The sequence below is a fragment of the Diceros bicornis genome, chromosome 19, assembly GCF_020826845.1.
Source record: "Diceros bicornis minor isolate mBicDic1 chromosome 19, mDicBic1.mat.cur, whole genome shotgun sequence".
In the NCBI taxonomy this organism is placed as follows: Eukaryota; Metazoa; Chordata; class Mammalia; order Perissodactyla; family Rhinocerotidae; genus Diceros; species Diceros bicornis.
Window position 1 is genome coordinate 46,178,475 of NC_080758.1, and position 16,599 is coordinate 46,195,073.

A 16,599-nucleotide genomic window follows, 5' to 3' on the forward strand; every position below is an offset into this window, starting at 1 on the left:
CAACCTTTAGATAAAGCAGACAACTAAAAGATGGTGGTATACTAGAATGTAAATGTTTTTAATGTTGACAATGTAAAAATCAAGTTATACCTGAGAGAGGTTTAAAAGTAGAAGGTGGGTTGGGGAGGTGGCTGAGGATAGGGATGTGAACAGTCTTGTTCTACCTAATATGGAAATAAGAAATACTTCCAAAAGCTAATGGAATGTGACATAGAGGAAGAAACCTTCAAAGATATATTAGCCCAAATAATAATACTTTCAAATATTAGGTGTGTAAGAGGATGTAGGGAGTAATATAAATGAGCTGAATCTTCATTTTTCATAGTAGGATTCAGTAGATGATGTCTAGAGAGGATAAATCCAGCAGGGGTTATTGTGGTCCCTTTAATTGGTGTTATAGAAATAAGAACTGAAAGAACCAAAAATGAAAATAATTATAAGTGTATACTGCTGGGAAGTAGGAGGATGAGGCAGGGACGGTTTTTCATTATAGACTCTTTAAGTAATATTTGATTTTTTTAATATGTGCAATTTAATTTCTTAATATGGGGATAAAGTCATTAAGATAACCCCTAGAATAACTAACTTGCAAGAATCCGGGGAGGAGGGGGAAAGGGAGAAGAGGAACAACAGCAGTTAGCTGTCACTTATTATATAGACTTTAATATGTGCCAGGCAGAGTTCGAAACCTGTGACACGTATCAATGCATTCGATCCTCGTAATAACCCTTGAGGGGGATGCCATTATTATCCCCATTTTGAAGACGAGGAAACTGAGGCACAGAGACGTGACGTAATAGCTTGCCTCAGGCCATGCAACTAGTAATGTTGGAGCTGGGCTTTGAGCTCAGGGCTCCTGGCCCCGGGTCCTTGTTCTTCAGCATTTTGCCACAGTCATGGTGCCGTAGTAACGGAGTGTGTCATTTCCTGACTTTGCATAATGAGAGGTAGATCTAGATCTACCAAGATCTAGAGGTAGAAGCAAATTATTTAATGTTGTTTTTGTCACACCTAAAATAACTAAAGGCAGAAGTGTTAAGAATGGTTTACCTCTGGTGAGTGAGAGGTGGGGTGGGAGGCAAGAGGAGGCAGGAGATTTTTACTTTCATTCATACTCAGTTGTACTGCTTCATTTTTTTTTAACCATAATCATCAATTTTATGTTTTAAATTTTATGTTATAGAAAACCTACAAATTTCAGTGGACTTTTAATTTAAAATCAGTTAGAAATAGGAAGAAATTTATGAAAATTTAATTTATGACACATCTGTGTCCCAAGATTGGAGGTAATTTGTATAAATGTGCATGACTTATGCAACCAAATGCACCCTTAGGAAATGTGATTTAAACGTTTTATTATTTTAAGTGTTTGTTTCATTTTAAGGGGAATATATTAACATTTTCCTGCCAATACTTCTACCCAATTTAAAAGCTCCAGACAATGATGAGATGTTATCAATCTTGTGAATTAGTAGAAGTGAAGCTATATGACCCCTGAGGATGTGTCGTAAAAGGCTGTACCGCTTCTCCGGGGCACCTGCATTTGGAGCTTGAGCCACTGCTCAAGTGGTCTGACTGCCCCGAGGCTGCCACACTGTGAGGAAGCCCCGACCCCGTGGAGAGGCCGCGTGTGGGTTCCGCCAGTAACCCCAGTTGAAATCCCACGTGACAGCAACATCAGCCACCAGTCATGCAAGTGAACGAACCTTTGATGATTTCAGCTCCCTCAAAACCCTTTGAGTCTTTCTGGCTATAAAGTTAAACTCAGCAATGCCGCGCGTCTTGTTTTGTACTGATGTGACTCTCAAAAGTAAAAAATTTATTATAAATCCAAAAGAGATGTTCAAACAGATCTACTTTATAAGCAGAGTGATGGATGGCAACACTGCTGGTGTATGGACTCTGAAATATTCATAAGGAATATATAAAATTCATTGTTATTTCTCAGAGTCTCATACACATAGGTGGGGTGTCATTCTGCCTTGTGTGGGACTGGGGAGTGCTGGGTAGTTTCCCATTTCTGATTATCTGGACATCTCTCAGCCTAACAGGTCATAGCAGGATCGGGCAGTGGTTTCAACCTCTGCTGGCTGTTAGAATCACCTGGGAAGCTTTGGAAAATCCCACTGGCCAAGCCACAGCCCAGCTCAGCTAACTCACCATGTCTGGGAGTGGGACCCAGGCATGAGTGTTTCATAAAGCTTCCAGTTGATTCCAGTGGGCAGCCAAGCTGAAAACCAGGCCTTCCTTAGAGAGGCTGATTCAGAAGGTCAGGGTGGGCCCTGAATCTGTATTTATCAGACAGACACAGGTCATTCTTATGATCAGGTAAGATGAATAAGCACTGACAAGGGTCTCACCACGTGAGCTCTGCGGGTATTCAGACCTGGTTCAAGATGTGGCCCAGTCACTTTCAAACTGTGAACCCTGGACAAGTTATGTAACCTCACTAAGTCTTAGTTGCATCATCTGGGAAATGGGAATATTAAAGATTGCAAGAAAAAAAGGCAGGTAAAGTGCTTGGCGCAGTGATTGGCACAGAAGAACCAATTTCAAGACATTGGCTACTATAGGGAGGGTCTCCACTGCAGGCCATGACCTCTTCGGAAACAGCCTAATACTGGTCCATGAAGGCCCCAAATCCTTCAGAGAGGCCCTTTCTTTCCTAGAAATGAGGTAGGGTGGTCCAGCCACCTACTTGCAAATGCTCTTTGTTCCTGATGCATACATGCACAACATTCCTTTCACCCCATAATTCAGGATCTTCTCAGACGTTTTTTGCGTGGATCCTTACACATTGCTGAGGGTCTGCTATGGGTGAATATTATCATTCCAGGTGGGAAACTGAAATGCGGAAGAGCATAGGCTGTGCTCCTGAGGACACAGCACATTAAGAGTGAAGCTGGGGAGAAGCCCAGGCCTCCCAGCCGCGCACTCTGAAAAGTGGGGAGAATAAGAGAGGGAGAGGAGGGTGCAGATTGAGGGGCGAGGCCCCTTGCCCATCCCCAGCAGTCACCCAGAGCCCACCCCTGGTCTCAGCCTCCTCTGCACAGTACAAGCACAGATCCCTGCTGTTGGCTTTCCACACGGCACTTTGGTGATATTTCTTACCCCGTAAACAGCTAAGGTATGGCTCTCCACTTACGTGGTCATTTGCAAAGTGAAAAGTTAACATAAATACCTAGATAACCTCTCCCCATGTTTTTGGCTAAAAACTGTTCAGCCCTTTGGGGAAGGGGTTTTCGTTGGCTGGTTGGTGTTACTGGCTGCGTCAGCCACATAATTCCCTCACCTGTCTCCTTTATTGCTTAATGTAGATCAAGCCAAGATGTGTTATTGATGTTATCGTGTTTTAATTCTCAATTTCTTGAATATGGGGGAAAAATATCTTCCAAGCACACGTTAAAGAAATGTTCTTGTGTTCAGTTTGCCCTGGCTGCAGAATTGATTCATGGGCGTCACCTGTTCTCCCTACCCTAAGTCACAGAAATTACTTAAAATAGACTGCCTTACTGATCAGCTGGGGCCGGATGAGCCACACAGACGTAGCAACCAGTATTTGCTAGTATGAAAATGTCGCTGCACGCCCCTAAGAGCAGAGTGTGACCCTGCAGCCACACCTGAGGGGGCAGAGGCGCTTCCTTTCCAACCCAGAGCTCCCACGGGTGGTGGCCTCTCACGTCTCCTTTGAACACATACTCCATTAAGTCAGATTAGCTCCCAACGTGGCAAAAGTCCCATTCTTTGTCAAACAGTAGGTAGAAATCTTAATTTTAAAAGTACACAATCCACGTTTCCTCTCCTCTGTAACTTGGTGAAGCCAGAGAAGTGTGGATGCATCCCGATAGGAAATAGATACTTCCAAATCCATATCCAAGCCTGTGGACTGAAAAATAGCTGGCTCTCTGGGTTTTCCCTCCTCTTTGTCTTCAGCATTTTAATTTTCAGAGAGACTAGAAGGAAATGGAGCATCTATCCCCATGATTCCATTACCAGTGTTCTGACAGCATGCAAAACACCAGCTTCTGCATGTGGTAATATTATAGACACCAAATGCTAATCTAATAATGTGTGTAATTTTAGCCAGAGTCTTACTTCCAGAAGCTTAAACTCAAATACGGGGTCTAAGCTGTCTGAATTTCTGAACTCACACGATATATATTAACTTCCTTTTTTGTCAACACTTCAAACACAGAGAAGCCACACACCATGTTGGAGGCCCTGGTAATATGATGATGTGTTACACATCAGGACACTGAAATGATCCCTCGAGCTTGAGGTTGTCATTTCAGGTTTCATAATTGATAAAATGAGAAACTATTTGACTCCTGCATATATCTGGCTACTAACCCACATGGGATAAATTTAAAAATAAATTCAGCACCACTCTGATTTGGATTTGTTTATACTGTCTTTTCAGTAGATGGAGTAGGAGAGCTTGGAAAGGAGAAGGAATTTTCTGGCAGGGTTCTACAAAGGGATTGTACAAAGGGATGATTTCTCCCTGTACCTTAAGGAGGCTTGGTGCTAGAAACTGATGAAGTGGGAAACCCAGTACAAGCAGTGTTTCTGATTTGCACCTGCACCCCACACACTCAGTTGCTATCTGGCACAAAGGTGCTAAGTGGCTACCCATGCCCACTACATCACATGCAGACTCCACTGCCCAGGGCGAGGGCCGAGGGCCGCCTCACCCGTCTCTCGCTCTTTATCTGTCAGTTTCATGGGTGTGACTCAGACTCAGGAATTCTCTGTCCTCAGCACTTCTCACACTATAACGTGCACATGGATTCACCTGGGGGTCTTGTTAGGTTGCAGGTTCTGATACAGCAGGTCTAGAGTGGGGCCCGAGAGTTGCATTTCTAACAAGCTGCTCTGGACCACGTTGGGGGAGATAGCAGGGGACATGCACTGAGCTGTGGAGAGAGCGTCTCTTCAGCCCTTGGAGGGATTACCCATTCTGCACTTATCAGGCTGAGATAGGAGAATGAATGTTTGTGAGCCAATTTAATTTTTCCTGGAAAACTATATAACCACAGCCAAGTTTCTCTCCTTGATAATGGCCGAAACAGAAAGCAGACATAATCGAAATCTACAGATAGCTCCAAACAGTGTTTTTGCCATTAGTTTTAGCCTCCTCCATCCAGGTCCTTATCCGCATAGCCAGAATGGACTGAAAGCCACCTTACCTCCCGCCCCCTTTCTGATGGAGGGACAATTAATTAAATGACTAAAAGCAGGCACTAAAAAGGAGTAGAACCTCAGGGCTTCCATTTCCAAAAACTAGATTAGGGGGTCTGTGATCTTGGATGAGAAAAAAAATTACATCTTTATTTTTACTAACCACTTATATTTAACATTTCATTTCATTATTCACAAGACAACAAACCATGTAACACGAGCAGTACCTGTGGCTCTGTCTCCAATGGAATGTAGGACATTTTTATGCTATATTAAAGTTACTGCAGAAATCTTGGATCTCTCTCCTCACTCATCACTACACTGAAATGACTAACTCTTCTTATAATAAGGAAATCTACTGGCTCTTGTTAATAAAGAAACACATATGTTACTACATTTCCATTTCCATGTTTTGATAACTGGATTTCAATAAATGAGTTTCTTTGTAATTGTTTGTTATTTATTTTATGCCTTTTAATATGCAATTCTGAAAAGGGGTCCATAGATTATGAAGGGGCACATAGCACAAAATGTGTAAGAACCTGGGCACAGCGTTGGCCTGTGAAGAAAGGCAGCTGGTGTGTTGCATATTGTCAACATGATTTAACATAATTCTCTCAGATCAGGGGTCACAAATGCATATTCCTGCAGGGGCTAGGTATATAGAATACGTGAGTGAAGTGGTCGGGTTTAAGGAAAACAGTAGGAAAAAGAAAGTGGTCTATGACAGCTGAGTCTTGCCTTGGGAGTTGGGGGACAATGGAGTGGAGGGGACAGTGGCAAGCTGAAGAATTCACGTCCTATCTAAAGAGGGCACCACTGACAGTTCCACGTGACACAGAATCCCCCCAGGTTCCCAGGTCTTCAGATTTTTCTGAGAGAAGCCAAAAGTCTTGGTGTGTAGAAATCTCCCCCTCAAAAAAATTGTAATGTACGTGTTGGCAATGACTGCAATTAACAAGAAACAAAGGAAAAAAAAAACTTTGAGCAGGCCAAACAACCAGAATAAAACAGCGGTCAGTATCCAGCGTGAGATAAATAGGCAGTATAGAAGAGGTTAAGCTTTCCCTCAAGAACATTTATTCCAAAATCACTAAACTCCTAATTTTGCGCTTTTGCAAAGAAAGGCAAAATAATCATCTTAACCAATACCCAAAATCTAATAGTTAGGGTTACCAGATTTGGCAAATAAAAATACAGGGCACCCAGTTAAATTTCAATTTCAGATAAGCAGCAAATATATTTTTAGTATATTTCCCAGGTGATATTTGAGATTACACTTATATTTAAAAATTCCTTATTGTTGGGACCAGCCTGGTGGCATAGTGGTTAAGTTCAGTGCACTCTGCTTCAGCAGCCCGGATTTGCGGGTTTGGATACTGCGCGCGGACTTATACCATTCGTCAGCCACGCTGTGGCAGCGACCCACATATAAAGTAGAGGAAGATTGGCACAGATGTTAGCTCAGGGCTAATCTTCCTCAGCAAAACAAAGAAAATTACTTACTGTTTACCTGAAATTCAAATTTAACTGAATGTCCTGTATTTTATCTGACAACTTTACTAATTAGTCAGCTCCAAGTGTGATGGAGTAGTTACTGTTAAAATTAATATGTACTATTAACATTAACAACTAATGTTGTAATTGTATTTTTGTTTTGTTTGAATAACGTTTTTATTAAAGTACCACATGCATTTAGAAAAGTGCACATATCATTAGTAAAGCTCATTGACATTTCCTATCTGAGCATACCAGTCACCAGGACTGACCAACAAAGAGAGCAATCCTGGCCTCTGGGAGCCCCTCGTGCCCTTTCAGACTCTACCTCTGGCCCAAGAGGAACGCTATTCCAACTTAAAACAGCATAAGATAGTATGCTCTGCTTTCAAACCTTATGTAAATGAGATTGGGTTGTATTTTTAAGCTTACAAAACTCTACGTGTGTGTGTGTGTGTGTGTGTGTGTGTGTGTGTGTGTGTGTGTGTGTGAGAATGCTTACCCTGATTATCAGATTATTATGTAAATCCATGTTTTGGGGTAGAGCAGACACTGCAGTGCCCCACCCATGACCCCTCGCCTGTATCACTTCAGGTCCCACTGGCCTGACTTCCGACTGCCGGAACCTGCGTTTGTTTCTCTGTCTGAGGGCTCTCCTTGGTCGCTGCCCCTGGAGCAGCAAGTGCCAGGGAGTCAGCGCTCCTGGGTGCAGCCCTCAACCAGTGACTGGTGGGAGTGGGCGGGTAGATCCCCAGCTCCCTCTCCCCTTGGGTGGGACAGGGGAGAGGCATGTTCTCCTGGTCTCCCAGAGCTCCCCACCAGGGTTGCATCCTAGTTGCCTCCCACCATAACTTGCTTATTGTCTTCCTTCCATTACCTGCCTCACTTCTCCCATTCCCTAACGATGATTCCTAGAATCACCTTCCAAATAAACTATGTGCACTGGAATCCTTGCCTCAGGCTCTGTTTCTGGGTGAATCTAAGCCAACAGATTCAGTTACATGAAATTACCCTAAATACCCTACATTTATTCAACAAACTCGTACCTAGTGCTAGTACTTAGTGCTGCCAAATGCAGTGCTAGGTGCTGGCACAGCAATGCCTGGCAGTGAGTGCAGACTCTACACCTGGTTCTAGAGTGAGCACAGGGCTCCAGGAGCACAGCAGGCCACAGTCTTGTGGCCACAAGTTGGGGATTTTCTTCCCTAAGGCCGAGCTGACTCCCTGTGAATTCTGATGTGTGTGAGAACTCTCTGAGCTACCAGATTTAGAAGACCTAGCAGGCGGTGACTTACATTTAATGTGAAGACTACTCACATAATGTTGTGGATGACTGAGAAGGCACTTCTGAGTCCCGGGCGCTCTGGGTCATTATGAGCATCCGTGGTTCTTGTTCAGCGCCGTCAATGAAGAGCGTTCATGAGATTGCTGTGTGTCTGCGCTGTCCTGATGTGGCCTCGTTTGTGTTTAAATGTATCTCCAGTAGCAGCTTGTGTGCTTGTCATTTGTTTTCTTCACATAAAACTAGAACACAAATGAAATTCTTAGAAAAAAATAAAATTAAAAATATGAATTTATTTTCCTGTTTGTGAAGATTAATAAGCAAAAGTTCATTGTATTTTGCAAAAGCATGTTATTATCTTTTTACATGCCCCGATGATTACTGATTATTGCTGTCCATTTTTGACAGTAAACTTCTAGAAAGCAGGAGCCATTTGTATTTCAGTGATGTTTCCCAGGATTGAAGTATTTAAAAAGTGTACTTGGATAATGAACAGCAGCGCCAAGACTTCCCCCTGGGAGGAGAGCCCAAGTCGGGCCCTCTCTTGATCTGAGCCCCATGCACTGGGTGTTCTCAGGTTGTGGGGGGGACACCTCAGAGCCCCATCCCCGCTCCACGTTGTGTGGCTGTCTGTCCTGAGATAAGAATTGGCTGTAGAAATTGTGTCAGCACAAAAGCTTGGAACAAAACTCATGTGGTGATTTTTCAAATCCCTTTTCCATGAAATTTGTGTGAAATGACATTTCTCCGAAATGATAGCAGTTTTATATTTTATGTCGTGTAACTATTATGGTGCTCTGACTGCTTCAATAGTTTTTTAAAAAGGCAAAGTGCTCACAAGTTGAGGGTATTTGTGCCGTTTAAAGTGTGTCTGCTATGTCAAATTCCATTCTTCATCAAGAAAAATCATCATATATATTATATTGTATTATATATGTACACATTATATATCTCCATATATACAATGTGTGTATAGTATCATGTATATAAATAGCTGAATATAGATTTGTAATACATATCCCTCTATAGAAAATATATAGTTTTATCATAAACAATTACTTTTAACCTCCTAGAAGGAGCCAGAATTCCAGAAGATTATCACTCAACATTTGAATAAAGGAGAATGTGTTTTCTTCTGTTTTGGAAGTGTGGGGTTTTTTTTGTTTTTTGGCATTATGCCACTCTGAAACTAAATGAAATTATAAGAGAAGGAAACTGAAGCTGCATATTCAATAGAAAAAGTGTGAAATGCACTCTAGAAATAGAAAAGAAATGTCAAGATGAAATTCCAGCTGGGAGGGATTCCTAGAGCTATAGGGGAAAACAGAGCCTCTGGCGGTAATTTATGGAGGAGTTTGCCAGCGGATGGCCTTTTGTAGTCTGCACCATCTGTATTATTGATTAATGAGGTCAGGGGCAGAATTACTCACAGTTGGTTTTCTCCCAGGACCTGTGTTCTGGTCTCTTCGCCACAAAGACTTGTCTTTCTCCCTTGCAGCCATTTTGCAAAGTGCTGAGGAAGCACTGTCTTCTCATCAATGTCTCCCCTGCTCTGGGTTGGGCGACACCTGCCAACAGATGGCAAAGAGCCTCCCGTTTTGATGCAGAGGTGCTGACAGGTCCCTCTCTGCCAATAAATGTGTTCAGGGTCTAAGTCAGATGGCTGCTGGCCTCCATCTAGAGATAAAAGACCCTTCCCCGAGAAGAAGCAAAGGGAACCACTTGGACCCCATCAGTGTATTCACGTTTGTGGAAAAGCGAACTATTCAATCACAGGACAATGAGCTGTACTGGTGGTGGTGGTGGTGGTGGTGGTGGTGTTTTTTTAAACTAAACTAGCTAAATGGAATAGTTTCAGATTTATTTAACTGACTGTCTCCCTCCTAGAATATGTCCATACCATATCCATATCCATAGCTGTAGTCCTTATGGTCACTCCTTTCTGCTTTGGTTGCTCACCCTGAATCTCTTTAAAGCAGTATAATTTTTAAGTTGAGCTGCGGTCACTACTTTTTTGTCTCTCAGCTTCAACCCTGCCCTCCTTTGACTACCATCTCTAACACACCTGCCTAACAGCTTAAAGTCACAGAGAAAAGAAAGTCTCCGTGGGAGGCAGTCACAGATGGGTGTCCGCTTTCCATACTTGCCTCCAGGAAGCACTGTAGCATAGTGTGTAGGGACAGGGGCTTCCTGGGTTCAGATCCTAGCCCCTCCCCACTGCTAGTTGTACGGTCTTGGTCAAGTCTCTCAGCTTGGCCAAGCCCAGGTTGCTGGGCAGTGAGGGTGAAGTGTCTACCTTCTTCGGTTGCTGAGGGCTGAATGGGGTAATTCCTCCAGATGTCCTTATGTACAGGAAGTATCAGATAAATATTTGCTCTTGTGGTGAGTGGTGGTCACAGAAAGGGAAGGGAGAGGTGGACGTGAGGTCACAGTCACAGCTCGCACCGTAGATGCTGCAGAATCATCAACCATGCTTTAATTCCCTCTGGAGCATGGAAAGAAGTTGTTCTCTGGATTGACTCCTTCTTACTTGCCCTTCAGTTCATCACTTCTATAGAAAAAAATTGGTTTTTCTAAGTATAGGCTCTGAATCTGGAGCTGAAATTTTATGATAGTCCAGACATTGAAAACTATTCTACTTACAAAGAGATCAAATATATCACTATCCATCCAAGTTTGACATCTAGGTCTACTACAAGGTGTATTTCTTACAGCAGTAAATCTAGATGGGTAATTTGTCTTATACTTTCTTATTTTTTATTTTTATTAAAGTTACATATGCACAGAGCCTAAAGAGGCAACCAGTTCTAGAAGGCTTATTATGAAAGACAGTCATCTGCCATTCCCACTAGCACCAATTTGCCACTCTTCTGAGGCAACTACTTTCCATGGGTTTGGTTGTTCCTGATATTTGCTCAATATCTCTAAATAACATGCTTAGATGCCAGTTCCTTGATTTTTCAGTTTCAAGCGTTCTCTATTGACTTCACAGTATGGAAGAGGAGGGTGTAGGTCTCTTTCAGCCACACCCACCACTGCTACCCAGCCCCCCACCCTCCCCAAATTGTTATATGATAAATTAGGTTAGACAGTAGTCTATGCTTAGTTGATTATGGGTAAGTCACCACTCTTCATAGCTTAGCCATTACTACATAATGATTCATCTTCCTTTTCTTCACAACTCTGTGTTTTTTCTGTGGTTTATAATTGTTTTATTTGTTATTGTTCGTTTGCTTAGTTTTCTGTGCTCTGTTGCGAGAGCTCTAGAATCTCCTTTTTGTGGGTTCAGAGTTATCAAATATTCCATCAATTTTGTCTTTTTGGCATCATTTCCTCTGAGTCTTCTGACCTGCTCTAATCTGGCTAAGTGGCTATCTAAGCCTACTGCAAAAGTTTCATTTTGGAATCTCCTTTTACCATCTTTCTAGAATTGTCCTTCACCACAATTCTGGAAATTTTCTTCACTTATTGTTATAGATTCTGGTTGCTTAGTGTAATGGTTTATTGTAACATAATTTTATGTAACCAATGATTTACCCCCTTATTTTGGTGGCACACATCCTCCAGTAGCTTTTTGAGAAAGGGTGCATAGGAAGTAAATTTTTTTCAAACAATTAAACTTATTTTTATTCTTCTCTCACTTTTATTGAGTGATTTGGTTGGGCATAGAATTCTAGATTGAAATCATTTTCCTCTTTAATTTTGAAGGTGTCACTCCATTCTCTTTCAGCTTCCAGTGCTTTTGTTGAGAAATAAAATGTCATTCTGATTTTGATCCTTTGTATATAACTCTGTTTCTCTCTCTTTGTTAGCTTCTAGGACCTTTTCTTTGTCCCATTATTCTGAAAATTCATGATGATATGCCTTGGTGTACATCTTTACTTTATCCATTGTGCTGGACACTCAGAGGGCCCTCTTACTCAGAAAATGTACATCCTTAACTTCTGGGAATTTTCCTTTATTATTTGATTATTTCCTCTCCTCTGTTTTCTGGAACTTCTGTTTCTTCAAATGCCAGGTCTCCTGTTTCTGTCAAGGTGAGGGATGTGCAGCCACTGGTCTGCTTGAAGTGAGGAAGGAAGTTTGGGGATCAAATTCTCAAACAGTCTTTCGTTATCCTGTTTTCAGGCCTACTGTCACCCCCATTTCTAGAGCTTTGCCCACTGCCAGCTGAGTGACCAGTTGTTCTGCTTCCAGCTTCCAAAATGTTGTTGCTCAGATCAGCTCTTCTGTTCTCTTTTCCTTGTGGGTTTATGTCTTGTTAAAAAAAAAAAAATCCCTTTCCTATTATCCTGTTATGGTATAAGAAGAGCAAAGGTAATGGTGTATGTTCAATCTGCCATCTTTAACTAAAAGCCCCAGTGATTTTTTGTTGTTGTTCTTGAGGAAAATTCGCCTTGAGCTACCATCTGTGTCAGTCTTCCTCTATTTTGTATATGGGTTGCCACCACAGCATGGCCGCTGACAAGTGGTGTAGGTCCGTGCCCAGGAACCAAACCCAGGCCACCAAAGTGGAGCACACCAAACTTAACCACTAGGCCACGGGGCTGGCTCCCCAAGTAATTTTTTTTTTTCGAGGAAGATTGGCTCTGCACTAACATCTGTTGCCAATCTTCCTCTTTTTCTTTTTTTTTCCCCTCCCCAAAGCCCCAGTACATAGTTGTCTATCATAGTTGTAGAGTTGTAGCTCTTCTATGTAGGATGCTGTCTCAGCATGGCTTGATGAGCAGTGAGTAGGTCCGCGCCCGAACTGGCAAACCTCGGGCCGCAGAAGCGGAACGCGTGAACTTAACCGCTACGCCACCGGGCTGGCCCCCTAAGTGATTTTTTAAGGAAATTCAGAGTTGATATTTGCCACATGTTGTAAGTCTATTTGCCTAAATATAATAAATTGAATAAATATTCACAACCTTTTATGACCTGCTGGAAAATGAACAATCAGTCCAATTTAATCTATTCATAGATGGTGAGTGGTTCTAAGAGTGTACAATACAAGGAAAGCAAGATGAAAGGGTAAAGAATACTTCATATTTGTTCTAAAGTGATTTTTGTGCTGCAAGTCCTCTTCTTGACATCCCCATCATCTGTAACTTAGACCTGCAAATACTTAACCTAATAAGGCAAAATTAGCAACAGAAAATACCTAAGTGTCCCTATAACAAGTGGAAGAATGCATTAATGGAAAGAGACTGGCCTCATTATTCATTTACAGTTCTATTTAAGTCATATCTTTCATGTTACTTGAATCCAGAACTCCTTTTCTGCTTTGACTTTGGCTGATCTTTTCTCTATAGACACACACAGCAGTCAGGGAGAGAGGAGGCCCCAAAGGTTGCTTTGTTCCTAGAATCCCTTTTCCTTTGTCTTTGGTGCAGCATGTGCCTGTCATTGGCCTGCTGAGACCTGACACTTGCTGTGTCCTTTTTCACTCATGAGGCCAAGGGCAAAAGCGGCCAGACATGTCCTATGGCCATGGGGTCGTTGGCACTTTTCTAGGGAGGTGGGAGGGAGTTATGTGTGACAGACAGCCCAGGAAGCACCTCCAACATGGCACTGGGGACTCTCCCAGGCTTTGTGAGAGTCTGCCAACATGGACCTACTCTGCAAAGCAGAGAAAAATAGCAGGTATCCCTCACAAAGGGACTTTGAAGGAGTTACCCTTACCAAGGAGAAATGACTCCTCCTCCAGAACTAGGAGCTTACCCTGGTGTCAGTGCTCCCTCCCTCCCCACAACCTCTCCTCCGCACAGGGCCCAGCCCTGGCTCCTTTCCCTCCTTTGTTGCACCCGGGGGCCTCCTTCTCCCACAGGAAGTCTGGACACACAGACCAAGGCTGCCTTAGGGGCCAAGGGGCCTCGTCTCGGCAGAGCCATCATATCCTTAAAGGGACATATCCCAACTGCTAAGAATAAAATTTTCTCCAAATCAATATGCAAATCAATCTTTTAAAATTTCTGATTAAACCAGGGGTCAAGTGCCAACAAGGCCAAGGTATATAATAGAAATGAGAGAAGAGGGCCGGGGGGACTGCAAATCAGTCTTGTCCATGCTCCTCCTGAGGGCAGCTCTGGGTGCTCATTCCCAGACCTTAGAGTTTTGACGAGGATGCAGGGTAAGATCGCTCTGCACGTCCCCTTGACGTTAGGGATACTAAGGCTGGCGGGTTCCGGGGAGATACAGGACTTTGACTCAGCTTTGCTGAACCTTCCTCAGACTGCCCGGCAGCCTGAGACATGTCCATCCAGCCTTCCCTTCTCTCCTTCACAGGGGTCAGACGCAGTCATGTTGGGGGGCACTCCCACCTTCCCCTCAGCTCCCTCCGCATTTTCTCTCATGGGTGTCTCCTCATAATAAAATTGTTGCAGGATTAATCCCATCTTGGCATCTGCTTTTCAGAAGATCCAAACTAATTTCCTATTGACTGGCAAGCTGACTGGGTCCAGGAAAGGAGATGGAAACACTAGGCTGTGTTTCTGTTTTGTCACTGGCTGGAGCCACCAGGAGCCCCGCTTTCTTATTTGCATAGTCAGATATCCTGTTTCTTACTGTCTTCCCCCATTTGCCTTCAGGTTGTGGCTCTTTCCTCCTGGTGCCTGCTGAGGGATTCCATTTACTACACGCTGTCTGTGGTCGCCCTCATCGTGGTAAGTGTGTGATGAACACCTCGCCTGAATTCCCCTGCCATTTAACTCCCAATCTTCCTTCTCACCCTTGGGGTTATGCACGGCTCCTCTGCATGGAGCAGGTTAAAGTCTCTGGTGATGAGTGAGGAAATGGATGTCTATACATGGAGGTGGCTTTTCTTTCTTCCAGCTACTTCGATCACCCAGAACCCTAGCCTGATAGTCTGGTGCTCAGAACAGGAGTGTTGATTCTGGTTACCCGGTTCTCGGAGAGTCCCCTGCTGTTTCTCTGTGATCCCCCTGACCATTCCTTCTCACTTTCCTCACAGGCTCCTCGGTAACTCCCTTCAGCATCAGTGTCCCTGGGTTTGGGCTTTCCTTCTTCCCGCTCTCTATACACTCTCCCAGGACACGCCCTGCCCTGCCCACAGTGCCCATGGCCATTACTACCTTTGTGCGGACAATTCCACACCATATTCTTGGCAATGGCGTCTCCCTGAGGTCCAGTCATGGATAAGCAACTGTCTACTAGACAACTTCATGTCCCAAACTCAACATGTCTCTAACCTTAGGATGATTTCCCCAAGACTGGGCCGTCTTTCTATATTTCAGCCCCCGTTTCTATCCCAGCCACCCAACCTGGGAATGATATTAAACTGACCTTTCCCCAACTCCCACCATACCCATTAATTGTCCACCTACCCATTTGGCTTAATTGTCCTGTGGATTTTCATCCTGTAAAAAATCTCCCCAGTGTGTCCCTCTGTAGCCCATTTTAGTTGAAGCTTCTTACATCTCTCGCCTGAGCTGACACAGCCCATCACAGGTCAGTGTTGCAATGAGTAGCATCACTACTGCCCACCCCTCCCTGCTCCATCCCAGTCAGTCCTCAGAGCCGTCCACATGGCGTCTCTACAAAGAACAGCTGCAAATGCCAGTCCTTTGTTTAAATGATCAGTGGCTCCATGTTCCATGCGAGGACAAACCCAAACCCCTTAGCTTGGTGAGCTGAGCTGTCCAGGAGAAGAAGGTGGCAAATCAGAAAGCACATTGAAGTAAGACTTGGGAGATCTGACTCCTGATTCTGGTTCCCCTTATTGGCTCGACTGACCTTGGAGAAATCAGTCTCTCCAGGTCTTAGTTTTATTACCTGCAGAACAGGAGTAGATCCACTGAAGGGTTTGCTCACCTGATCCACAAAGCATTTACCTATAGATTGTTTAATTGTAAATCTCTATACGAATAAGCTAAAGGTGATGTTTAATACAAAACTTTCCACAAGGAACCAGATAGGTACTTCAGTCAAGAGCAATTCCTGACGGTGAAGATCTTGGGTTTACAACCGCGGGCCCCTCATTCCGGGGGCCACTGATAATCGGGAGGGTCGAGACGTGCCCTGAGGAGCAGAGGGTTCAGATACACCACGTTGGAACTGAAGACAAGCCACATCTGTTGAACTCCCGGTTAGTAGACTTAAGGACACGCATGACCTCTGGTTCTAGTTCTCGGTTATTACCTGTGGAAAAGATATGATCACCCCAAATCTAGAAGACTCTTCTCTTCACCCCAGCCCAGACTCCTCAAACACCCTCTGCAGCGAGCTTCGTCCTGCGGTGTATGAACCCATGCTGATAATGTGCACTCTGCTCTTCTGCCATTAGGGTGTTTTAGGATGATTTTTGAAAGTTGCTTTTTTCATGAGACACAATTAGGGGATGGTGTAAATGAACGCAACTCTCTACTTTGCTGAATTCCAGAAAGAACCAACCTCATAAAGACAAGGTGAAGAGAGAGAACAACATGGGCCGAGATCTCCCAGGAGCACAGACTGGGCAGTGTCCACTCCCAGCAGCAAACTTGCTAGCATCAGCTGCTTTCTCTGTTTTGAGCGTAAACACCTCCTAGACTCTGTGTGAAAAACTTGTTTTCTGTCAAATTTATCTGGACGTGTACAAGATAAAACGAATGCAATTATTACTAATGATGTGTGAAGAAGGAAAGTGGTCTTGCTTCTTC

The 16,599-nt window shown here is 43.6% G+C and overlaps 1 protein-coding gene across 1 annotated transcript in view; it reads left to right on the plus strand.

The window, feature by feature from the left end:
* SLC24A3 (solute carrier family 24 member 3) overlaps nucleotides 1-16,599 on the plus strand; it is a 476,071-nt gene that overhangs the window by 398,515 nt on the left and 60,957 nt on the right. The window contains exon 7 of the mRNA XM_058563309.1: nucleotides 14,530-14,604. Within this exon, the coding sequence (XP_058419292.1) occupies nucleotides 14,530-14,604 (75 nt within the window). The remainder of the gene's footprint in view (nucleotides 1-14,529; nucleotides 14,605-16,599) is intronic.